Here is a 26,110-nt window from a genome sequence, read left to right on the forward strand (position 1 = left end):
TAGGCAACCACTGTGGGTCCTGGAACATATTCTCAGTGGATAAAGGGGGAACTATTGCAATCAGCAGGTGAAGGCATTGGTACTTCACCCAGAGCAAAGATGTGAGATGAAAGAAGGCAAGAGGCACTCCTTTCCTGAGTTACCTCAGTCCCTCTTAATCACTTTTGCCAAAAGGCTTATTGTAGATATCCCATTTCCCAACAAAAGCAAAAACAAACTAAACAAAAGCAGGCTCAGGCTTCAAAAATCAAGGCACACTCTTCATTAACCTCCAGAAGCACAGAGCTTCCCAAAGGAACAGAATACCCTTGTTGGATGCTGTGCAAGGAAACACTTCAAGTTCTGGAATGCATTATAATTCATTCTTAAGTGTTGCATGCTTACCTTCTCAAAATCGTTTTGATTTGGAAGAGCTGAAATTAAATGCCAAACCTACGTCAACAACTGATGAATGGAGGGAAACTATCATGTGGCAAAACTGGTTCAAAATGAATAAATCACAGAAACAACTCTCCTCCCTGTAATTCATGCATAGTGTACAGAAAGAATTGCGCTGTACCTCATTCGCAGGAAACCCCGGACGTCTTAAAGTTTTAGCATGAATAAAAGTGCTGCTAATATTTTTTCTTGGCTTAATGTAGCTACAATAGTTTGAAAACAAGGAAGTAGGAGGTGTCATTGGTTAGGAAGATATCTGAACCAAATCATTAGCAGAAGAGATCAATATAGATGGATATGATACAGACTCCAAATAGCACACATACAGACGTTTTATTAAATTCATCTAAAAAGAGACAATAATCACATCAATCTTTTAAACAGATATCTTGGGTCACTTGAGAGGCCAAACAGATCCAAGGAAGGAAGATGACAATTAAATACTTAAATTAATCAAAAGGCACTACAATATCACCTAAAACCCACGACCACAGTGGTAGTAGGCTAAGGAAGATCAAACTATGGCAAAATCATCTAATCTGAATGTGAGCAGTTACAAAGAAGGAATTTAAGTTTTCTTTCCAGAAGACATGGTAAAATGATCACTTGGGCCCAAGAGTATATTTGGCCAGGAGAAAGGAAAATATGGCTGACGGTAAAGCCAAAACCAAAAGGAACAGATACATAGAACTGAAGCTACACAGTCAAGCAAGATGGTGATGGGTCAGGCTTCTTCCTCCCAAGAAGCATTTGCAGAACTGGGCTATCCCGCCCTGCTTCGGATCCTACCTAACAGCTGCTTGAGTTGAGCTGCCTGCTCTGTCCTTACAGGCTGCTCAGCTCCCAGGCTGGGTTTAGGGTTGCCCAGGGCTCTTATACACCTTGAAGAGCCTGTACAGGGGTTGGCTTTGTTGCTAACTGTTCTGGACATAAAGCAAGCCTGAAACATTCACATGCAAAGTAGTCTGAGCACCCGCCATCACATCAAAGGTCCCTGCATAACGCCCTCAAAAGTCTGAACCCTTGCAGCAGCTGAGCTGTACTTAAGGCTGCAAAAGCTCACAACAAATTTATCAGGGGAGCCAGAGTGAGAGGAGGCAGGTGGGAAGTCCTGGCAGGTCATCTCAATCTGTCTTCCCCCGTTTTAGGACAAGCTCTAATATACCCGATATGGGATGTAGACAACTACGCTGGGAGCAAGCTGAGTCTTCGCTGATGGTGTCTTCAAATACCAAGGGCAAAACAAGGGGTGGGGGTTTTTATTTTGAAAAAGCCTCAGAAGTTACACTATTATAAAGGAACATGGCTGAACAGATAGGAAACAGATTCTCCATTGTGTGTTCTCCTGATGGCTTCAGCAAGGATCATGGAGATGTCGATCACCTAGAAAGGGAAGGAAGGCCGCAGGTCAGTACCACATGCAGAGATGGCTGGCACATTCATGGACGCAGGGTGAGCACAGCAGGTGCCTTGCCTCCTAAAACTGCCACGCTAGGCAGTTCCCCCTCCCGAACCTGCGCTCAACTACTCCTTGTAATATTCTTTTTAACTTAACCATTAGGTAATCAATCAAGACACTAATAGAGGAAAAACTCACTTGGGAATCATCAACAGGGTGGTGGGCTGCCATTTTGAAATCCTTAAGAATTGAAAGAGAGTTGAACCTGATAAAGAATTCCTTCTGAGAGGCCAGTGCTGTGGTGTAGTGGGTAAAGCCACCACCTACCACACTGGCTTCCCCTATGGGCACTGGTTGCTCCATCTTCCAAGCAGCAGAAGGTAGACATGTGGGAGACCTAGATGAAGTTCAAGGCTTTGGTCTGGCCCAGCCCTGGCTGTTGTGGTCATCTGGGGAGTGCAGCAATGAATGGAAGAGATCTCTCTCTCTCTCTCTCTCTGTTTCAACTAAATATATAAATCAATCTTTTTAAAAAGAATTCCTTCTGAATGACAATAATCCTCCAACTATACATAAATATAATTTCAGAAAGCTATCGGGTTACTATACATGAGCAAGGCCTTGTTCTTTAGTGTCTAATAACTACTTGGGGAACTACTTCACTTTAAAATATTGGGTCCAGGGGCTCAGATAGATGAAGCAAAGGAATCTACATTTTAACAAGAATTGTAGATCAAGGGCATACTCTGAGAAACACGAAAATCATAGGGAGTATACAATCAGCTTAAAGGATCACATTATGTCTACAAGAGGTGAGAGGTTAAGAGTAAGACAAAGACATCCTATAAAGCATGGACTTGCAAACTGTAATGTGTAACAAATCACTAGGAGGACTTGTTAAGCATAGAATCTCCCATCCCCCACAGGTGGTGAGGTCTAGCAATCGGAACTTTTAAACAGGTGATTGTTTTAATCCAGACACCTAATCTGCCTAACATAAACACCTTTTTGACCCTCTGTGAAGGCCTGTTTTGTCAGAGTCTTGAGCTCACCTGTATTTTGGAGCAGTGCTTCATCTTGTCCTCTTGAGGTATGGTATTGGTGACTACTACTGCTTCAAAGCATGCATTGTTTATGCGAGAAATGGCTGGACCAGAAAAGATTCCGTGAGTTAAGATAGCATAAACTCTGGTGGCTCCAGCTGAGAGAAGTCTAGAGAAAAAAAGAGTTGATTTGGATTAATCTTACTTGTCAGAAAATAATGTGAGTAAGGGAGAAGGAGTGTATTAGTCTGTGTGGGCTGCCGTCAAAAAAAAAAAAAAAAAGACCACAGAGCAGGTGGCTTGAATCATAATTATTGTTTGCAGTCCTGGAAGCTGGCATTCTAAAACCAAGGTGCAGAGAAAGTACATTCCATTCTGAGGCCTCTTTTCTCAGCTTGTAGATGCCGGCTACCTTGCTGTGTGCCCACACCACATGACCGCCTCTTGTCCTCAAGCATGGGGAGAGTGCCCTCCAGTGTTTTCTTACGAGGGCACAAATCTCACTGTGAGGCAGTCTTGGAAGCCACGTGTTAAAAAGATGTGGCCTGATGATGTTTAAGTCTGGGTCACTCAACTATTAATTAGAGAAAGTAAGTTCAGTGTGAACATGTGGGACATGGACAATAAAGAAACCACCATGTTAAGCCACTGGAATTTCAGGGAGTTAATCAACTGTAGCAAATCCTGGGGCCGGCACTGTGGAGTAGCAGGTTAAAGTGTAGCCTCTAGTGTTGGCACCCCATATGGGCACCAGTTCGTAATCCCTGTCTGCTCCACTTTCGATCCAGCTCCTGGCTGATGCGCCTGGGAAAGCAGCAGATGATGGCCCAAGTATCTGGGCCCCTGCATCCACATGGGAGACCCGGAAGCTCCTGGCTCCTGGCTTCAGATCAGCGCAGCTCCTGCCATTGCAGCTAATTGGGGAGTGAACCAGTGGATGGAAGACCTTTCTCTCTCTCTCTCTCTCTCTCTCTCTCTCTCTCTGCCTCTCCTCTCTCTGTGTAACTCTGACTGTCAAATAAATAAATCTAAAAAAAAAGTCCTTGGAAATTGGTCTAAAAGTTTATTTGGGGACCAGCGCTGTGGTCAGTGGGTTAAGCCACTGCCTGTCATGCCAGTCTCATATATGGGCACCAGTTTGAGTCCCAGCTGCTCCACTTCTGATCCAGCTTCCTGCTAATGCACCTGGGAAAGCAGCAGAGGATGGCCCAAGTGCTTATATCCCTGCACCCACATGGGATACCTGGAAGAAGCTCTTGGCTCCTGGCTTCTGTCTGGCCCAGCCCTGGCCATTGTGGCCATTTGGGGACTGAACCAGTAGATGGAAGATCTCTATCTCTCCCTCTCTAACTCTGCCTTTCAAATAAATAAGCAATAGTTTATTTGATGTAAAAAATGTTGACATCCATAAATGAGAAGCCTTTCAAAAGGTTCACAAAAAATTAAAGAAAATTAAAGATAGATTTTTAAAAATTTTTCATCAAAATAAACTTATTAATTCCATTTCCATGAACTTTTTGAAGTACCTGCACATATACAGTACATTTTTTGTTTGTTCAGATCTCTGGAATTCCACCTTAACTTGTTGTAATAAACTGTCAAAGTAATCAGGATAATTAAGAACACTTTTAGAAAGAGTGGTGATGGCTATACAATGTTTGTGAAATTCAATGCCACTGAATCATTCAATTTAACATGGGGGCTGGCACTGTGCGGCATCTTATGCTGAACCACTAGTTCGAATCCCATCTGCTCTGCTTCTAATCCTGCTCATGTGCCTGGGAAAGCAGGGAAAGATGGCCCAACTGCTTGGGCCCCTGCACCCAAATAAGAGATTTGGTTGGAGTTCCTGGTTCCTGGCTTCAGCTTGGCCTAGACATTACTGCTGTGGGCATTTGGGAAGTGAACCAGCAAATGGAAGATCTCTCTCTTTCTCTCTCCCTCTGCTTTTCAAATTATTTATTTATTTAAAAGGCAGAGAAAGATTGATCTTCCATCTGCTGGTTCACTCCTCAAATGGCCACAATGACTGGGGCTGGGGCAGATAGAAGCCAGGAGTTTCTTCCGGGTCTCCCACATGGGTGCAGGGGCCCAAGCATTTGGCCCATCTTCCGCTGCTTTTCCCAGGTACTCTAGCAGGAAGCTGGATCAAGGTGGAGCACCCAGGACTCAAACTGGCACCCATATGGGATGCTGGCACTACAGGCAGAGGTTTATTAACCTTCTACGCCACAGTGCCAGTCCCTCAAATAGATTTTTTTTAAAGATTTATTTGTTTGAAAGTCAGAGTTATACACAGAGAGAAGCAGAGACAGAGAGAAAAAGAGGTCTTCCATCTGCTGGTTCACTCCCCAGATGGCTGCAACGGCCAGAGCTGTGCTGATCGGAAGCTAGGAGCCAGGAACCTCTTCCAGGTCTCCCATATGGGTACAGGAGCCCAAGGACTTGGGCCACCTTTTACTGCTTTCCCAGGCCATAGCAAAGAGCTGAATTGGAAGTAGAGCAGCTGGGACTCGAACCGGTGCCCATATGGGATGCCAGCACTGCAGGCGGCAGCTTTACCCTACACCACAGTGCTGGCCCCTCAAATAGATCTTTAAAAATAGTTAAAGTGGTAAATTCTTCTATATAGTCTAATCAATATTTAAACAAAACTAAGAACATATAAAAAACAACACAATTTATAAGTATTATAATTCAAGCCCAGAGTGATGAAAATCTCCAAAAGCTACTTAACCCCTCAGAAAGAATTGGCAAGCTGAAGGGCATTCAGACAGCACTTGCTAACTTTTCACTTCTAACCCTCAGCCCCACCACTCTGCACTCACTTGTCAGCCGCATGGCAGATTGTGCCGCAAGTGTCAGCCATGTCATCTACAAGGATGGCCACTCGATCCTTCACATCTCCCACCAGCACCATGCGGTCCACTTCGTTGGCCTTCTTCCGCTCTTTGTGAATCAAAGCAAAGTCCACATTCAACCGATCTGCAATGGAGGTCACTCTGCAAAACAAGGGGGGGTTCAAAGTTACAAACATATGTCAGTTCCATGGGAGGGACCTGTTCTGGCATTCCACGGCACCAGGGCGTGACTGCGGTTCACAATACCCCATCATTTATTTTCTGAAGAACTGGCACGAGAGCGCCTTGAAAGCTCCTAACAAAGAAATGATAAGGAGGCAGAAATGCTAATTATCCTGATTTGCTGATTTGTTGTATAATGTCTCGAAGTATCACACCATACCCCATAAATATGTACAAGTGCTACACATCCAAGCAAAAAATGGAAGTGCACAGACAGTCCTGTTAAGGTACACTTGTGACCACAGGTGTGGTATGTGAGGTGACAGAGGGGCAATATCCAATACATTCCAATACCCATGCCTCCCTAGCTGCGCTTGGTGATGGTGACAAAATATCCAACTGCCAGTGTACCTAGACACCAAGCCTGCGAGTCCCTTTTACAAATTCCAGAAAGAAAGCTTTGACAATTAACTAGCCAAAGACTGTGTCTCACTTGATAGCACAAGTGAAAAGAGAATTTTATTTTTTTCTTGTTCAGGCCAAACTAGTCAAAGAAGTGGCACAGAAGACAAATGCCACACATGTAATGTGATAATGTGCCACACATAAGTCACTGAAGCATCAATCCCCCAGCATAAACGACAGTGAGCTGCCCTGGCTGTACCTCCATGCTATCCTGTGTCATCCTCGTCATGCGTGAAGAAGAGGCCCGTGCTTTGGGTCTTGTCTTGATTTTAAAGGTAACACTGATCCAGCTATTGCATTATGTCATACTTCCCTTGTGGCCCCAGTCACACATTTGAGGTTTTTTTCTGGAGAGCAGAAAAGCCTGCCACCTTAATAAGGTTTGAACCACAACCTAGGTGACATTTGTACCTTGATCTAAATGTACTGTTACTTGTTACTCTGCTTAGGTACATAATGTTATACTGACCAATCTGCTTGGAATGATTACTTATCCGAGGCAGATGCATGATCAGTTAGTTCAAGAGTTTCAAATTATCCACACTCAGTGGTCAGGAAACTCAGAGATCAAAAAGCATAAAAAGAACTAGAAAAGTAGCTCCCTAATCCCTTGAGTGGAGAACTACTACTGTGCAAATCACAATGCATGGGGCTCTCTACCTACTCCCCAGTCCCTGCCAAAACAGAAGTGACAGGGACTCATTTGGAAAATACTCAATCACTGTCAGATAATTATAATGAAAAAATCATCAAGTAGCAATAAATCATCTATTGAAAGCAGTTTTCCTGTGTGTAACTTTGGAAAGAAAATTCTGCTTATTTCAAACATGACTTTTCTAAGTCCCATGGCAATATATAAAATAATGCTCAACAAATGAAGGCAAGTATGACAACTGCCAGTAGGGGGATGTTTTTCAGGCTGATTCTAGTACTACTGAGGGACTCACTAAACCAACCATCTGACTGAAAACAGAACCCAAGTTCACAGCTTATCTGTTTTCTGCTGAGGTTATTGAAATCAAGGGGTCATGGAAAGCAGACATTAAGAGTTGAATGGCCTTTACAAAGTTCTCAATTAGTTTTTCCTAATCATCTGCGTTTTGCAGTTCTTCATTCCATTTCCACAACTGGAAGAACAAGTGTCAAACTTCTGAATGCACACTAGCAAGTAATTCACTAACAAAATCAGGAGCCTGGAGTCTGTGCCATGCGAGTTATAAAGCACTACAACTGGAAATCCTTGGCAATCAGTTGTTTCAAATTTTAAGGTCTGAGATTTCAAGGTCTGTGCTTTAGTATTTTCTTTCTTGCATAATATTTAAATCCCAAGGATTGAAATGGTGTAACCATCAGCATTATAAGAAGTGTGTAAAACTTTTCTGCTAGTAAGCCATTCATTAGAATGGCCAAATTTCCTACTTCTCTAACTAGGTTTATAACCAGTGTTAGCTCTGTAGTGCCAAGTTACTAATGTGGCTTATAGCCACACTCAAAACACCATGACTATTTAGGGCGCCTTTTTGTTCTTGCCCACCAAGCAGCGACTCCAGACAGTCAAAGAGGAGTGAGTAAAACCACATCCAATCCGTGTCCCAACTCCTGGGACATCCATTCTGAAATACTCAAAAACTGCCACTCAGATGAAAAAGGAAAATTAAATTATTTTCTGACATAGCTGCTATGGCTTACAAGTAGAATGCTCCCCCAAAGGCCCAGTAGGCAGGGTGGCACTGCTGGGAGAAGTGGCATGTTTAGGAGATGGGGCCTGGCGGGAAAGCCACAGGTGACCAAGGCACATGCAGGAAGGCAGTTCTCATAAGAAGGTTGGTTTTAATAGTCAGAGTTTGCCCCCCTCCCCATTTCCTGGCTCACACTGTGAGCCTTTCTGGGTACATGCCCCACCATTTGATGTCAGGGATCCCTCATCAGAGCCAAAGCCTGCACCATGCCATTTGCTCTTGAACTTCCCAAAGTGTAGCTAAACAAACTTTCTAAGCTGATTCAGGTAGATTCAGTTTTGTTATAATAACGAAAAACTGGACTAACACATAATTGCCTGAAAGATTTTTTCTAGTACATTCGGAACAATACTCATCTCAATCACACCTCTTAGCTCCACCGGCGTCAGGTGAGACAATTGTGCAGTTCCTCCATTCTGAGATGTTCTCCTTGATCCACTTCAGGACAGCTGGCTCGGCATACAAATTATCGACTGGGATATCAAAAAAGCCCTGTAGGAGGAAGCTGAATCAGTTCTGCTTCATTTTCCTCCTCTTCCATTTATAAATCCCAACACAAAGAAAGGAGTAACTTGCCCAGAGAAGATCTCACTGTGCCATTCAAACTAATAGGAAGGCATGCTCAGTATGTAGAGTGTAAAAACAGCCTTCTGGAATCTTGGCTGCGAGACCCCAGGCAAGATCAGCAAAGCCAACCCAAAGTGACCATAGGAACACAAGCAAGCCCTGGTGAAGAACAGCCAAGTTCAGCCGAGATCATAAAAACTGCCCGGGTTGGCTGGCACCATGACTCACTTGGCTAATCCTCTGCCTGCGGCGCCAGCACCCCGGGTTCTAGTCCCAGTTGGGGCGCCGGATTCCTTCCCGGTTGCTCCTCTTCCTGTCCAGCTCTCTGCTATGGCCCAGGAGTGCAGTGGAGGATGGCCCAAGTGCTTGGACCCTGCACCCGCATGGGAGACCAGGAGGAAGCACCTGGCTCCTGGCTTCAGCTCAGCGCAGAGCACCAGCCGCAGTGCGCCAGCCGCGGCGGCCATTTTGGGGGGTGAACCAATGGAAAAGGAAGACCTTTCTCTCTGTCTTTCTCTCTGTGTAACTCTGCATGTCAAAAAAACAAACAAACAAACAAACAAAAAAAAAAACACCAAAACTGCCCGGGTAACCCGCAGACTCATAGGCTAATAAACCATGTTCCATGCCTCTATATGTTGGTCTGATGTGTTCAGGCATAAAAGCTAACTGCTGAATTGGTTAGAGAGATGCTAGGGTATATAAACTTAATGGAAGCTATTCATAATAAATGGTCATAAAGAATAACTAGAAGGATGTCTGTGTTTTAATTCTAGTTAATACAAATTAGTTATATTTTTCGATTAAGTTGTTCTCATTCTATAAAATGGGTACAAATCCCCTGTCCTATGTAATCACTGGATTGCCACAAATCTAAGTGATAATGATGTGAAAACCTCTTCTAAAAGTACAAAATAGAGGTGGTGTTTCACTCTCCTTACTATGCAACTAGCATAAACTAGCAAGTAGTTTTCAACATTTGTGGCTCTCAATTTAACACTCTGAACATGAGCAATAAAGATAACATATCCCATTTATTGAGAACTTACCATTACCCTACCAGGCATTATAGTACAAATTTAATACCATTTTAAATTCACAATAATGAAACAAGTGTTCAGAGAGGTAATAATAACCTGCCCAAGGTTACAAAACCTTAAGTATAAGGCCAATATTCAGACAAGGTCTGATCCCAAAGCCCATGCTTCCGCAGTAGTGCCAGACTGCCTCCTTGTCTAACCACCACAAATAACTAAGATTATAAAATTTGCTTAAGGTGTTTATTGGGCTGTTCTGAGGCAATTTTTGGCTTCTCTGCAGTCTTCAGGATTATCAATCCTCTCCCCCCACCTTTCTAACTCCCAGTACTTAGCTTCCACTGATACCTGAATTTGAGATGCATGTAGGTCCATGGTGATGATGTGATCGGCGCCTGCCACGGATAGCATGTTTGCAACAAGCTTGGCTGAGATCGGAGCCCGGCTCTAGATGGAGGGGAGGAAATTAAAGGAAAACCAAAAATCCAAATCAAAAAGCAATTCATTTGCTTAAGAAACATTTATTTATCATGTACCTACTATGTTTAAACACTGTACTATCAAGAAATTCGGATATGACCACTGCCTTTGAACAGCTTATAATCTAGAACAGGACTGGTGTTGTGGCTTAGCGGGTTAAGTCACCACCTGTGACACCAGCGTCCTATATGGGAGCCCATTTGAGTCCCAGCTACTCTGCTTAAAATCCAGCTTCCCACTAATGTACACGGGAAAGCAGTGTAAGATGGCCCCAAGTACTTGGGTTCCTGCCACCCACAGGCAGGGGCCAGGATGAAGTTCCTGGCTCTTGGTTTCAGCCTGGTCCGGTCTTGGATGTTGTGGGCATTTGAGGAGTGAATCAGCAGATGGAAGATTTCTGTGTGTAACTGTCTTTCATATAAATAAATCTTTTTTAAAAAAACAGTGAGCTAACTGAAAATCACATATGTATGACTTGAATAAAACAGACTATAAATGTGTTATTTTATATAAACCAATTATGTCTGCTATTTTGAAGATAGGGTAATATCTATTTAAAAATACCCTACGACTATGTATCTGATGGCTACAGATTTTGGGGGGTGGGGGTGGGGACTTCAGGCAAGTTGTTTCTGCTTTCCCTGTTTAACACAGATTCTGGGGCCAGCATTGTGGAACAGTGGGTTAAGCTGTCAACTGAGATGCCAGCATCCCATGAGCAACGATTTGAGTCCAGGCTGCTCCACTTCTGATCCAGCTCTCTGCTAATATGCCTGGGAAAGCATCGGAAGATGGCCAAAGTATTTGGACCTCTGCCACTCACACGATAGACCTAGATGGAGTTCCTGGCTCCTGACTTTGGCCTGGCCCAGCCCCGGCCATTATGGCCATTTGGGGAGTGAACCAGCAGATGGAAGATCTCTCTCTGTCTCTCTCTGCCTTTCAAATAAACAAATACATCTTTTAAAAAAAGATTTTATTCCCACCCACCTTATCCTTCTTATCCTGCCGGGCATAAGGGAAGCACGGGATGACTGCAGTCACCCGGCTAGCCGAAGCGATCTTGCAGGCATTAATCATGATGAGAAGCTCCATTAGGTTGTCGTTGATTTCACCACAACCACTCTGAACAATGTAGACATCCTCTCCACGTACACTTTCACCGATTTCCACACTACAATGGACAAAGGACAACATTAAAAAAAGAGTTTTGGGGGGCCAGCGCTGTGGTGCAGCAGGTAAAGCCATCGCCTGTAGTGCCAGCATCCCATATGGGTGCCAGTTCAAGACCCGGCTGCTCCACTTCTGATCCAGCTCTCTGCTATGGCCTGGGAAAGCAGTGGGAAGATGGCCCAAGTCCTTGGGGCCCTGCACCTGCGTGGGGTACCCAGAAGAAGCTCCTGGCTCCTGGTTTCAGACTGGCACAGCTCCGGCTGTTGAGGCCAACTGGGGAGTGAACCAGCAGACAGAAGACCTCTCTCTCTCTCTGCCTCTCCTTCTCTCTCTGTGTAACTCTTTCAAGTAAATAAATATATCTATTTTAAAAAAAGATTTTAGCACTACACTAGATGTCTACACAAGGTAAGGTCTAAAAAGCACGCTTCCCCACTAGCATGTGGTGAATGGCTTCCAGCTACTGATCCCCTCAGACTTCAGAAAATCCTCCGAAGGAACGTCTATACCAGAACCATTTGTTTCACTTTACTCATGTGCACTATACAAAAATTAGCATTTTCTACACGTGACATGATGTGAAGATTAGATAACGTTAGTACTATCCAATCTAAAGTACTTATAGGGGTTGGCGCTGTGACACAGCGGGTAAAGCTACCGCCTGCAGTGCCAGCATCCCATATGGACACAGGTTCAAGTTCCAGCTGCTCCACTTCCAATCCAACTTTCTGCTGTAGTTTGGGAAAGCAGTAGAAGATGGCCCAAGTCCTTGGGCCTCTGCACCTGTGTGGGAGACCTGGAAGAAGCTCCTGGCTTCAGGTCGGTGCAGCTCCAGCCATTTTGGCCATTTGAGGAGTGAACCAGCAGATAGAAGACCTCTCTCTGCCTTTCCTTCTTTCTCTGTGTAACTCTGACTTTCAATAAATAAATAAATAAATAAAAATTACAGTAATTATAAATAAGTGGCTCATAACATCATTAAGGAGCCTATATCTTGTATCATATAGATATGCACAAATGTGACACACCACCTGTGAGTTACATAATTCATACCCAGCAAAAGAAATAGATATCATAAGGTGTGAATCACCACTGTTCTGTCATGATGCCTCCTATGTAAGACAGTACCATGTCTAGCATACCGGCAATTCACATGATATAGAGTAAATGTGCTATTGTTAGTCACTGTGGAACTACAGAGAAATACACGGGAGAAAGAAACAAGCATCAGCCATGCCCTCACTCTGAGCTAACTACTCTGGCCCAACTAACGTCTTGTCTTTCAAAAAAAAACTCCATATAAATGTATTCTAATTAGGGAATAGGGCTATATTTTACCATAAAATGAAAGTTTTAATACCCATACTTGGGCCCCTATCAAGAAAATCTTATGATCTACTTTATTTTTTTAAGATGTAGAGATGCAGAGAAAGAGAAACAGATCTGCCATTTGCTGGTTCACTCCCCAAATGCCCAAAAGAGCCAGGGCTGGGCCACACCAAAGCCAGGAGCTAGAAACTTCAACTAGTCGCACCCTCAAGGATGGTGATGGTAGGGAATCAACCACTTCAACCATGACCACTGTCTCTGAGGGTCTGCATCAGTAGGAAGTTAGAGTCAGGAGCTGGAGCCCGGCATCAAAACCAGGTACTCCAATATGGGATACAGGCATCTTAACTACTAGGCTAAACACCTATCCCCTCACCCCTCAAAAATTATAACCTATTAAAAAATCAACTCAGTTACACCTCAAGGCAGCACCATTTTCTCAATCCTTTAGGTGAGGTGAGGTGAAGTGAGGCGTGTGTATACAGAAAACAAGGAGTACGTCAAAATTGGTGGTAACTAACCCCTATCAAGGAAGAGAAAAACTTGTTCAAGTGAAAAGGCAATGAAGTTATTAAATAAAAGATCTGCACTTTTTCTCACTCTTCCCGCTATTTTCTGTGTGGCTTCAGGAACCACCTACTGTTCTATGCCTGTCACGATCACTTTTACCTTACCACTCTCTCCCCAAAGAACTTCAAGGAGCACTGGGAAAAGGACTTAGGTCAAAACCAGCAGAAATAATTCTATTGCCAGAAGAAGCTGATATAGCACATAATTACTGATTTATTCCTTTCTAATCTAAGTAGCTATTGAAGGGATTCTGCCTTTTAAAAAGAATGGATTTAGAGGATGGCACTGTGGCTCAGTGGGTTAAAGCTGCCTCTTAGGACATCCATAACCCATGAGAGCACTGGTTTGAGTCCTGGCTATCCCGCTTCTTGCTAATGCACATCCTGGGAAACAGATGATGGCCCAAGTGCTTGGGTCCCTGCCACCCATGTGGGAGACCTGGATAGAGTTCCATACTCCTGGCTTCAGCCTGGACCAGCCCTGTCTGTTGAAAGCATTTGGGGAGTGAACCAGTGGATGCAGGATCTCTCTCTCTCTCTCAAATAAATATTTTAAAAAAAGAATGGTGGAGGGCAGTGTTGTGGCACAGCAAGTTAAGACACCAGCTGTGATGCCAGCATCCCACATGGGCACTGGTTCCAATTTCACCTGCTCCACTTCAATCCAGCTCCCTGCTAATGCAACTGAGAAAGCAATGGAAGATGGCCCAAGTGTTTGGGCCCCTTTACCATGTGGGAGACCTGGATGAAGCTCCTGGCTCCAGCCTGGTCCAGCCCCAGTCATTGTGGCCATTTGGACTGAATCAGCAGATGGAAGGAAGAGCTGTTCTCTCTCCTTCTATCTCTGTAATTCTACCATTTAAATAAATATATAGTTTTTAAAGAAGAATGGGGTTACTTAGTATTGTAAAGCAAGAAAAATAAAAGCAAATGGAAATAAGGGTAGGTGCTTGACCTAGTGGTTGAGATGCCCATGTCCCATTATTTGATGGAGTATCTGAGTTTGATATTTGTCTCTAGCTCCTGGTTCCAGTTTCCCATTAATGCAAACCCTGGGAGGCAGCACTGATGATGGCCCAAGTGGTTGGGTTCTTGCCACCCACATAGATGTGGATTGGGTTTCCAGCCCCAACTTGGGCCCCAGCTCTGCAGCTATGGGCCTTAATAAAGGGAATACAACCAGCAAGTGGACCAGAATGCTCTTTCTTCTTTCTCTGCCTCTCAACTAAGTAAATGAAAATTTATAAACATCAAAATAAAATGGATTCCTGGAAGCCAAAATAAAAGAAAAATCATTAGTTTAAGATATCTGAAGATAACACAGGCACTGAATTCAAGAAATGTTTTATACTACGGATTCTTTTTCTTTTAAAGATTTTTTTTTATTTGAAAAGCAGAGTTAGAGAGAGGCAGAGGCAGAGAGAGAGAGAGAGGTCTTCCTTCCTCTGGTTCACTCCCGAAATGGCTGCAATGGCTGGAGCTGTGTCGATCTGAAGCCAGGAGCCAAGAGAAGCTTCCCGGTCTCCCAGGTGGGTGCAGTGGCCCCAGTACTTCGGCCATCTTCTATTGCTTTCTGAGGCCATAACAGAGAGCTGGTTTGGAGGTGGAGCAGCCGGGACTCGAACAGGTGCCCATATGGGATGTCAGCACTGCAGGCGGCGGCTTTACCCACTATGCCACAGCGCCAGCCCCTATACTATGGATTCTTATGTTAAAAGTAGGTTACTTGCTCAAGTCTACAACCTAAGTTTCTATCAAGAGACAAGAGGCAGTTGGTATTGTGGCATAGCAGGTAAAGCTGCCACCTGCAATGCTGGCATTCTATATGGGTGCCACTTCTGATCCAACTCCCTGCTAATGGCCTGGGAAAGCAGTGAAAGATTGCCCAAGACCAAGGGTCCCTGCACTCATGTGGAAGACAAGGAAGAAGTTCTGGCTCCTGGCTTTGGCCTGGCAAGCTCCAACCGGTGCGGCCATTTGGATAGAACCAGCAGATGGAAGATCTCTCTTTCTCTCTCTCTGTCTCTGTCTGTCTGTCTGTCTCTCTATCTGAAGCTCTACCTTTCACATTAATAAATAAATAATTTTAAAAAGAGACTAGAAAAAGAACAAAATAAACCCAAACAATCAGATGGAAGAAAATAATCCTAAGAGCTGAAATCAATGAAACTTAAAACAGGAACATACAGAAAAAAGTCAATGAAACAAAAAGCTAGTTATTAGGAGAAATTAGTAAAACTGATAAATATATAGACAGAATAACAAAACCAGTCTCACTGGACAACACAAGAGGCCAGCATTAAGGCACAGCAGCTTAGGCTTCTGCTTAAAGGGGTGCCAGTTCGAGTCCCAGTGGCTCTGTTTCCAATCCAATGTTCTGCTGATGCACCTGGGAAGGCAGCAGATGATGATCCAAGTACTTGGGCTCCTGCCACCCACATGGGAGACCTGGATGGGGTTCCTGGCTTTATCCTGGCCAAGCCCTGACTATTGTGACCATTTGGGAAGTGAACAAGCTCATGTAAGGTATCTCTTTGTCTCTCTCACTCTGTTTTTCAAATAAATAAATAAATAAATAAATCTTTTTTAAAAAAACATCAATTTTCTATAGTCTTTCACAGGAAAACAATGAGATTTTCCAACTCATTTTATGTAGCTGGTGTTACTCAGATACCAAAACCAGACAAAGGGAATATAAAAATAAAGGTGTAGCAAAAGAAAAGGTGGATGTGGTTACAACAGGGCAACAGAAAGGATTCTGTGGTGACAGGCCATTTAATCTTGACTACATCAATGTCAATATGCTGGTTGTTACATCATAGTATAATTTTGCAAAAAAAAAATACAGTTTAGAAAAACTATGGCTGGAAACTGGGTAACGGATATACTAGATCTCTGTGTTATTTCTTAAAATTATATATAAATCCACAATTATCTCAAAATTCAATTTTAACAAAAAGTAGATTATTATACCTTGTACATACTTGAGTAAACCATGACCTCAGCCCACAGAGAAAGCTGACCTCAAAAAAGCATCTAAAAACAATGGTACCTCTGTGGTCAGTCCAAAGAATATAGGCTAGCTGCACTGTTTTTTTTTTTTTAAGATTTATTTAAGATTATTTATTTTTGAGAGAAAGAGATCTTTCATCTGCCAGTTCACTCCCCAGATTGGCTAAAAGGGCCAGCGCTGGTCCATGCCAAAGCCACGAGGCAGGAGCTTCATTCAGGTATCCCAGATGGGTGGCAGAGGCCCAAGCACTTGTGCCATCTTCTGCTGCTTTTCCTGGGCCATGACTAGGAAGCTGGATTGGAAGTGGAGCAGCCAGAACTCGAACTGGCACTCATATGGGATGCCAATGTCTCAGGCAGTGGCTTTATCCACCACGCCACAATGCTAGCCCCAACTGTATTGTTTTCTTTTCTTTTCTTACAGATTTATTTATTTACTTGAAAGGTGGAGCTACAGAGAGAGAGAGAGGCAGAGAGAGAAGCAGAGAGAGAGAGATCTTCCATCTGCTAGTTCACTCCTCAAATGGCCATGATGGCTGGAGCAGCTGAGACTCGAACCCGCTCCCACATGGGATGCAGGCGCTGTGGGCGGTATCTTTAACCTGCTCTGTCACAGTGCCGGCCCCTGTTGCCTTGTTTTAAGAGTCACAGCTATGGCCTGGGAAAAGCAGCGGAAGATGGCCCAAATCCTTTGGGCCCCTGCACCCACACTGGAGATCCAGATGAAGCTCCCAGTTTCTGGCTTCAGGCTGACTTAGTGCAGGCTGTTGCAGCCATTTGAGGACTGAACCAGTGGATGGAAGACCTCTCTTTCTCCTTCTTTCTCTCTATAACTCTGTCTTTCAAATAAATAAAATCTTGCAAAAAGAGGCATGAGAAGGGAGCTTAGGATGGTACCTTTTACAGAATGCTCACAGACTGAGCCTCCAGACTCACCCAGCATCATGCAGAGATCTAGAGTGTGTCACTATCTGCCTTGGGCAGGCCTCGCAGACACCCCCAGGACTTTGTGGGGCCCTTTGACTGTGAGACCCAGGTATGACCAGCTGCAGGTCAGACTTTATCATTCTCTCCAACCTTGGGCAGTCAGCAAGAACCCACAGGACTATGTCTTGGGACTCAGTACTATGCTGGTACGATCTAGTGCTGGACAGATGCTAACAGTTTCCCTCCCTAGGTTAGTGTCCATGGACAGTCTCTGGACTTCTTCTAGTATCAGGCAGAGAGCCCTGTGCTCCGACTCTGATGACATGGATTTGTTTTGACATTTACCACAATCATCCTTACACCAGTATACAAGACCCAGGTGTGACACACTCAGCGTGCTTTTCCAGCTTGAGGGGCTGCCTCTAAACCTCCCCCCCCCAACCTTGGGCAGTTAGCAAGGAATCAGAGGACGCAGTGTCAGGCTAGTCAAAGCCAGCACTGAGCAGATTCCCTTTGTAGATATGTCCGCATTTCATACTGCACAAGACAGCAATGGCAGATTTGGGACAAATTTGAATTTGGGGAGTATTTTAAGACTGAACCAGTAAAAACATATCAGCAGTGGACCTGGGGCAAGCCTCAACTTAGGTTGTGATCTAGTGCTGAAGTAAATAGCAAGAGCATCCATAGGCCCAGAGAAAATAAGCAGACTGCTGAGAATTTCTAGAAGGACAGCCACAAAGAAAGCCAGATTACTTAACTAGTCCTTCAACCTGCCGATGACAACATACACCAACAAGCATTCAGAATTTCTGAGAAATCATGACTTCACTTAAAGAGCAAAGGTTCCAGAAACCAACTATCTAGGAATTAAAATTTCCAAATGCTCAGGTGACAATTTCAAAATAGCTGTTTTAAGGAAACGCAATGGAATTTAAGAGAAAAGAAAAAGAGAAATGGTTCAATATTCTAACAGAGGAATTTGATGGATTGGAAGTAACTAAAATGAATCAGAAAGTCTTCAAGTAAAAAGTACACTGAGTGAAGACAGTGATAGAAGAATGTGTTAAACGAAAGAATCAGAAAGAATCCAAAACAGGCTGTTTGAAAATACAGAGGTGGAAGGGGAAAAAAGAACCGAACCAATAGGAATGAAGACAACTTACGGGAAACATAGGAGAGCATAAAAAGGGCAAATATTCATGCTACTGGATTAAGAGGGCTTTGAGAATGCCAAAGGGCTAATGCCATGGCATAACATGTAAAGCCGCCACCTGCAGTGCCAGCATCCCATATGGGTGCTGGTTTGAATCCCAGCTGCTCCACTCCTGATCATTCTCTCTGCTATGGCCTGGGAAAGCAGTGGAAGATGGCCTAAGTGCTTGGGTCCCTGCACCCACATGGGAGACCCGGAAGAAGCTCCTGGCTCTTGGCTTTGGATTGGCGCAGCTCTGGCCCATGTGGCCATCTGGGGAGTGAACCAGTGGATGGAAGACCTCTCTCTTTCTCTTTCTCTCTGCCCCCTATCTCTGTGTAACTCTGACTTTCAAATAAATAAATAATTTTTTTCTTAAAAAAGAGAATGCCAAATAGTTAGAAAGCATATTCAAAGGGATAATGAGAGAAAACTCCCCCAAATCTAGATAAACAATTATCCAGATACAAGGAAGATCAAAGGCCACCTGTTAGATTCAACCCAACCAAGTCTACCCAAGAGAATTATAGTCAAGCTCTCTAGGGTTAAGCTGCAAGAGAAAAGCAGCAAATATCATACAAAGGGGTCCAATTTGACTGACTACAGACATCTCAGCATAAACTTTACAGGCCAGGAGGGAGGATAAGACTTTTATAGTAGCAAAGGAAAAAAATTGTTAGCCTAGGATACTGTACCCAGCAAAGCTATCCTTAGGCTATGAAAGAGACAGACATTCCCAAACAAACCAAAGCTGAGAGAATTTATCATCACGAAGCCTATATTATAAAAAACAATGGAGTTTTTCAAACTGAAAGAGAGGATGCTAACAGGTAAATAATGCCAGAACATAGAAAGTTTACTGGGAAGAGTAACCACACAAACTCAGAATGCCCTAATGTTGTAAATGTTGCATATAAACCATTATATCTTTAGCATGAATACTCACCAAAATTATAATTACTAAATTAAAATATTAAGTGACAGGCAATATATGAAGAGGTGAAATATAACAGGGGATTGAGCTGCTGCTTCCAGACAAGTCCTAGTTACTCCTCTTTGATCTCTATCTCTCTCTCTCTTTTTTTTTTTTTTTTTTTTGACAGGCGAAGTGGACAGTGAGAGAGAGAGAGAGAGAGAAAGGTCTTCCTTCGCCGTTGGTTCACCTTCCAGTGGCCGCTGCGGCCGGCGCACCGCGCTGATCCGATGGCAGGAGCCAGGTACTTATCCTGGTCTCCCATGGGGTGCAGGGCCCAAACACTTGGGCCATCCTCCACTGCACTCCCGGGCCACAGCAGAGAGCTGGACTGGAAGAGAGGCAACTGGGACAGAATCCGGAGCCCCGACCGGGACTAGGACCCGGGGTGCCGGCGGCGCCGCAGGTGGAGGATTAGCCTAGCAAGCCGCGACGCCAGCCTCTATCTCTATCTCTATCTCTTATATCTCTTCCCCCGCTTCCCTGTCTCCTTTCTTCTGTCACCCTGCCTTTCACATAAATAAATGTTTTTAAAAATCAATAAAACAAAGAGCTAGTTCCTTGAAGAGAAACAAAACTAATTAACTCTTGAATTCCTTTATTTTTCTGTTGCTCTGCCTTTCAAATAAATTTTTAAAAAATCTTTAAAAAATTTTTTGAGCATCTAAAGAAATGTCTTTTCGTTCCATTTTCCATGGACTTTTAGAAGTACCCTGTACAGCTTGGTCAATAAATAGCTTAATGAATCCAATAAAAATCTAAACAATATTTGTATGGTTTCCTCCAAGCCCAACAGGTAAGTTATGGTAGTAACTGATGAAAGAACAGTTTTGTCTAAAATCTGTTTGCTCATAATACAGTCTATTAGGCAGAAAGACCAAATTCAGCAATTTAGAGGATAACATTCCTAGTTCTCTCCCTCTGGTTAAACGAATGTTCTCCAAATGGCTTTGGGCCAATCATTCTCACGGTCGTTTTGGAGAGGCCAGAGGACCAGCTATATCTATTGAGTGAGTGAGAAAACTAGCCTCAGTTTTCCCTGTCTTTTAGCATCAGGCACATCAGTACATCCAATTGGCATTAAATGTTAAGAATCACAAAAAGGAAAAAGTAAATCTAAAAGGCAGATGATATTCTTTTAAAAAAAAATCTCAAGAACTCAGACTCCAGAGATGTTGGCAAGCACAAAATAGATGGGATTAACTAACCAAAGGCTAAGGTTCTTAGGAAAATCCTAGGCAACGAAAGTTTGTCTTTCCCTCTCAGCCAACAGAGGAATAACCAAATAAACAAAACCATTTTTAAGTCAATATTGAAAAGAACAGAGAAAAAAATGTTAGCATATCTGAAAGCCTTGAAATTAAAAGCTAAGTGAGGGGTGGGTGTTGCAGCATAGCAGGGTTAGCTGCTACTTGGAGTGCCTACATCCCGTGCCTGCCTCTACTTCTGATCCAGCTTCCTGCTGATGTGCACCCTAGGAGGCAGATGAGGCTCAAGTACTTATGTCCCTGCCACCCACATGGGAGACCCCGGATGGAGTAAGTTCCTGGCTCCTGGCTTTGACCTGGCCTCATCCCAGCCCTTACTGTTGTGGCCATTTGGAGAGTGAACCAAGGGATGTAAGACCTCTCTGTCTCTGTTGGATGGCAGAATTATGAAAGATGCCTTTTTTCTTTTGTCTATTTTACACATTTTCTGCAATATCATTAACACCCCTTCTTGCCAACATTTATTGCCCCACTTAGTACGTGTTAGACAACATTCTAAGAACTTTTATCTCATTTAATCCTTACAATAATGATGGGTAAATACAAAGTTACCTCAAAAAAGCACATGGAAAAATTAAATTATGCTTATTTCAGTGGAAATATTAATTTGAAATCCAGTTTTTTCATAACACATTTCCCATGAATTTTTGAAGACCTCTTTTCCTATATTACTGACTCAAACTCAGGTTGTGATTCCAATACCTTTTTAATCTCCATCTGTATGCATATCTAAATACACATATACAGTACACATGTAAATATAAATGGTTCCTCAATAACCAAAAAGGCAAGGATGATCCTGATTTCAGAAGGAACATTTCTCTACGCAATACAGCATCAACCCCTGAGTCTGCCACAGCAAAGTTTTTTTTTTTTTTATTTTAGAATGGGCTCTGCAGTTCCCCATCTGATGACCCACAGCCCTGAGTCGCCCTGTCCTTAACCTTTCGATCCCAAGAGTTACTGGGAGAGCAGTTCTACTTTCTGCACTATGGCAAAATCGACTTCCAAGGGAAGCTCCATTGACAATATACACATCTGATTGTGTTCAAGGAAGATTTCTGAATATCCAAGGAACCAAAAAGCTAATGAATAAGCCAGAAACAAGGAAATCTAACCAGTCAGCAATTATCCACGTTGGACTTAATTGAAATCAAACAGTAGAAAACACCATCGGTCTCCTCCCCTCTCAATACAGCCTTGAGTGTGGGGTGCTGCATTATGCAGAGGGGTGAAGGATCAACACAGGAGAAGTTTCATATTTTTGGAAAAGGAGTTAATAACCACTGGGGCCAAAGAAAACCTCTAAATGAAATATGCTTGTTCTCGGCCGGGGCCGCGGCTCACTTGGCTAATCCTCCGCCTAAAGCGCCGGCACCCCGGGTTCTAGTCCCGGTGCCGCGGCTCACTTGGCTAATCCTCCACCTGCAGCGCCGGCACCCCGGGTTCTAGTCCCGGTGCCGCGGCTCACTTGGCTAATCCTCCGCCTAAAGCGCCGGCACCCCGGGTTCTAGTCCCGGCGCTGCGGCTCACTTGGCTAATCCTCCGCCTGCGGCGCCGGCACCCCGGGTTCTAGTCCCGGTTGGGGCGCCGGGTATTAGTCCCGGTTGCTCCTCTTCCAGTCCAGCTCTCTGCTGTGGCCCGGGAGTGCAGTGGAGGATGGCTCAAGTGTTTGGGTCCCTGCACCCGCATGGGAGACCGGGAGGAAGCACCCGGCTCCTGGCTTCAGATCGGCGCAGCGCGCCGGCGGTGGCAGCCTTTAAGGGAGTGAACCAGTGGAAGGAAGACCTCTCTCTTTTCTTTTCTGTCTATAACTCTCTCTCTGCCTCTCTCTCTCTCTCTCTCTCTCTCACTGTCTAACCCTGCCTGTCAAAAAATAAAAAAAAGAAAGAAATATGCTTGTTCTCTAACTATATTGCCACAAGTCCTGTTTTTGTATTATTTATTAAAACCGTGAGTAAAGTGGTGTGGTCCAAACTAAAGCCAGCAGCTTGTGATTCTCGTTTAACTAAGGCATTGCCTGGCTACTTGATGGCATCTGTGTTTGCACGATTTCCATTACAATCAGTGGCAAAACAACCCAGGAAGGAGCTATCCATTACTTTTACTGGATGGGTCTAAAAAACCTAAGATGAATTACATTTGGATATCAGTGTAAAGAAAAAAAGCGAGCAATATGATCAAAGTAATCTTCACGAATTTGAGCATTTGGTGAAAACTGTCCCCTTAACAGAAGGCTGCATCCGCGTGAGCAGCGCTGATTTGATCAATAGGCTGACAACACAACACAAAGTACACCTAATGTGGATACTTCAAAAACTTCCTGGTAAATGGCATTAAAATATAAGTTTATTTGGGCACAAAAATCTTTTATTCATAGTGTTTTTCATAATACGCATTTTCCTTGAACTTTCTCAAGACCCTGGGTATTATAACCAGAAAAGTCGACACTAAGTACGAGGGGCATTGAAAGAATCAGGTAACCAAATGATCTCTAAGATAGTGGGGTGATGCAGGTAGTGGGTGGAAGCAAGGGGGAGAGAGTTTTACTGGCCAGACAACGAAAACTGAAATTAGAGTTCCTATGTTCTTTCCAAAAACCAGGTCTTCCACATGATCTGTGCTCAAACATCTTAGTACTCGGGTATAAAATTGTTTCCCAAGTTCCCCACATAGCACTAAAGGAAGCAGACAGGTCCAGAATCGACTACTACTGAAAAATGCGCTTTTGTATTTTGTGTACCACTCGCCGCAATGAGGAAAGTCAACGACCCGATTCCAGAACTAAGGTACCCTGAGACTTTCTGGATGACTCAAGCTGAGCCAGTGGCTACTAAGGATGCAGAGCCGATCAATTAGATTTTACTTCAGCGTGGCTCTAATTACTCGATGAATCGAAAGCCGTGAAAAACCAACGCTTATCAATCTAAGGGAAGTCCTCAGCACCAAAAAAAATATTTTAGGGCCCGCCACACTTATCAGTTTCCCTCAATACCAAACGGAACCGATACACTAATTTGGAATGGAAAAGCTACTTCTTACATTGTAGAAAACAAAACAAAACAGGAAGACTCAGAATGAGGTAGGTTCGGTTCTCCGGCGCAACCTATTCCAAATACTGAATCGAATCCAATCCAACTTGGTAGCTCAACAGCGAAATCGACAAAGCCACGTGTCTGCGCACGGCCGACACTAAGCGTCAGTCCATTGCCGTCGCTCTAGGGAGCCACTATCCTCGTTCCCTTGCTATCATACCCAGCGGCTTCGCCTTATGCCCCATCTTGACTCCACCCCACCGTACGGAAAGAAATGAACGTGACCTTCCCGCGAGAGGCAAAATAACGGAAACAGCCAGCGCGCCCCGCCAGCCACAGAGCACCCGTTTCCTCCCTCCCCCAGTCTTTCAGAGCTCACCCGGCGGCCCCATCCCCCTACCCCACGCCGCCCGCACCAAGTGAAGTCCGATCGGGTTCCCAACTTCGTCCTTACCAGGTCTCCTGGTTGCTGAATTTTTTTGTAACCACCTTGCCTAGTTCCAGGCCCAGGCGGTCAGCAATTTTCTGGGATAAGTCCTGGTGGGAGCTGCCGCTAAAGATCTTAATATTCGGCATCTTGGCCCGCGACCCTAGGCACGCTTCGCTTAGCGATCACTGCTGCTGCGGAGATCGGAATTTTAGCCAGCCCAGAGACTCAATGCTAACCGCTTCGCTTTACTACTCCGCCATCTTAGATTCCCGCCTGGCGCGCGGCTCCAGATAACCCCTCGCCAGGGAGGCGGGGCCTACAGGAAAGTCCCCACACCACCAGCCCGGATTGGCTAATCGGGAGAAGGGGGCGGAGTCCTCGTTGCCCCCTTGCCTACCTCCCCTTCCTTTTCTGATTGGCTACTACAGGGAGCGCGAGACGGTCTAGGCGAGCCGGCTGCAGAGCGTGGAGTCGTTTGACTGCGGGTGAAGGGAGGGGGTGGAGGGATGCTGGTGACGCATAGGACCAGATCTTTCTGCAAACGGGAAATCAGCCACGCTTGCTTTTTCTACCCCTTCATCACAGCAAGAAAGTAAGCCTGGTTCTGATTTACGGTTTCCTATAAAAGAAAATCTGTTTATCAGGATAGCAGTCACATGATTTGGCGTTTCTGAACACAATTTTTGTCTATAAGAATGGCGCTGAATTAAAGCAACTTTTATTTCTAAAGATGTATTTACTTGAAAGGCAAAGTGAAACATGCACACAGAGACAGACGGAGGGAGGGAGGGGGAGAGAGAGAGAGAGAGAAAGAGAGAGAGAATGAATGAGAATAAGAATCTTTCATCTGCGAGTTCACTCCGCAAATGTCTGCAACAGCCAGTACTGCTCCAGGTGGAAGCCAGGAGCCAGAAACTCCATTCTCATTTCACACGTGGGTAGCAGGGACTCAATTATTTGGGCAATTATTCACTGCTTCCCAGGCACATTATTAGCAAGGAGCTGGATGGGAGGGAAGTAGCCAGGCCTCACACCTGCACTCACATAAAAGATGCAGGAATCCCAAGCATAGGCTTAATCCACCATCCACTATTGCCGGACCCTAAAGCACTTTAACATCACAGAGAGACATCCATAACACAGGCATATTCAAGGACTTGTTTGACCTTTTGTAACTACACAGTGCCATCTTTGCCAGAAGACAAGTCGCAGGAGGAGTGACTGAAGACATGCCACCTGAATTACCCAGAGACACTGCAAGAGAAAGTTGCAATTTTTAAAGATTTATTTATTTATAAGAAAGGCAAAGTTACAGTGAAAGTAAGAAACAGAGAATCTTCCACTCACTGGTTCACTTCCCCAAACAGCTGCATCCGCTGGGGCTGTGCCAGGCCAAAGCCAGGAGACTGGGAGCTCCATCTGGGTCTGCCACATAGGTGACAGAAGCCCAAGCATTTAGGCCATCTTCCACTGCTTTCCCAGGTGCTTGCCATAGGGAGCTGGATTGGAAGTAGAGAAGCTGAGACTCCAACTAGCGCTCATATGGAAGACGCTGGCTTCACAGGAGGTGGCTCAACTGGCTATGCCACAATATTGGCCCCACATTTTATTTCTATGCCCTAAGGCCAAGAATGTTTAAACAATTGAGACAGTACAGATTTTCCAAGATCTATGGATGATGAAGTTCTGATTTATCTAACGTTTGGAAAGGAAAGAAAATATGATATACCATGAAAATTCAGTTGAAGATTCCTGAAGGAGATGGAAATCTTGATTTTTAGGCCTGTCTACCTCATGTGAACCTCAGTGTCATCACCTGCATGTTACTAATGTGGCTTTTTACACCATTATGATGATATTTCTTAACGGGACCAAAGTGAACCTGTAGTCTTAGGCCACAGTTTAATGAATCACTCTCACCATGGGTTAGAAGAAAAAAGTGTACAATTTTAAAATTGAAAGTAACTGTAGGGGCTGGTTCTGTAGTATAGTGGGTAGAGCTGCTGCC

General features: G+C 44.2%; 1 protein-coding gene across 1 annotated transcript; it reads right to left on the minus strand.

Annotated features, from left to right (window-relative positions):
• Positions 1–754: 754 nt before the first annotated feature.
• Positions 755–24,365, minus strand: PRPS1 (phosphoribosyl pyrophosphate synthetase 1). The gene is made up of 7 exons (XM_002720170.6): positions 24,127–24,365; positions 11,182–11,365; positions 10,060–10,158; positions 8,475–8,599; positions 5,709–5,882; positions 2,890–3,049; positions 755–1,821 (listed from the first exon to the last, which is right to left on the minus strand). The coding sequence occupies exons 1-7, from the start codon at positions 24,246–24,248 to the stop codon at positions 1,729–1,731; spliced, it is 957 nt and encodes a 318-aa protein (XP_002720216.1). The 5' UTR covers positions 24,249–24,365; the 3' UTR covers positions 755–1,728.
• Between the last annotated feature and the right edge of the window lie 1,745 nt (positions 24,366–26,110).

Source organism: Oryctolagus cuniculus, chromosome X (genome assembly GCF_051225735.1).
Source record: "Oryctolagus cuniculus isolate XC-2025 breed Fujian yellow rabbit chromosome X, ASM5122573v1, whole genome shotgun sequence".
In the NCBI taxonomy this organism is placed as follows: domain Eukaryota; kingdom Metazoa; phylum Chordata; class Mammalia; order Lagomorpha; family Leporidae; genus Oryctolagus; species Oryctolagus cuniculus.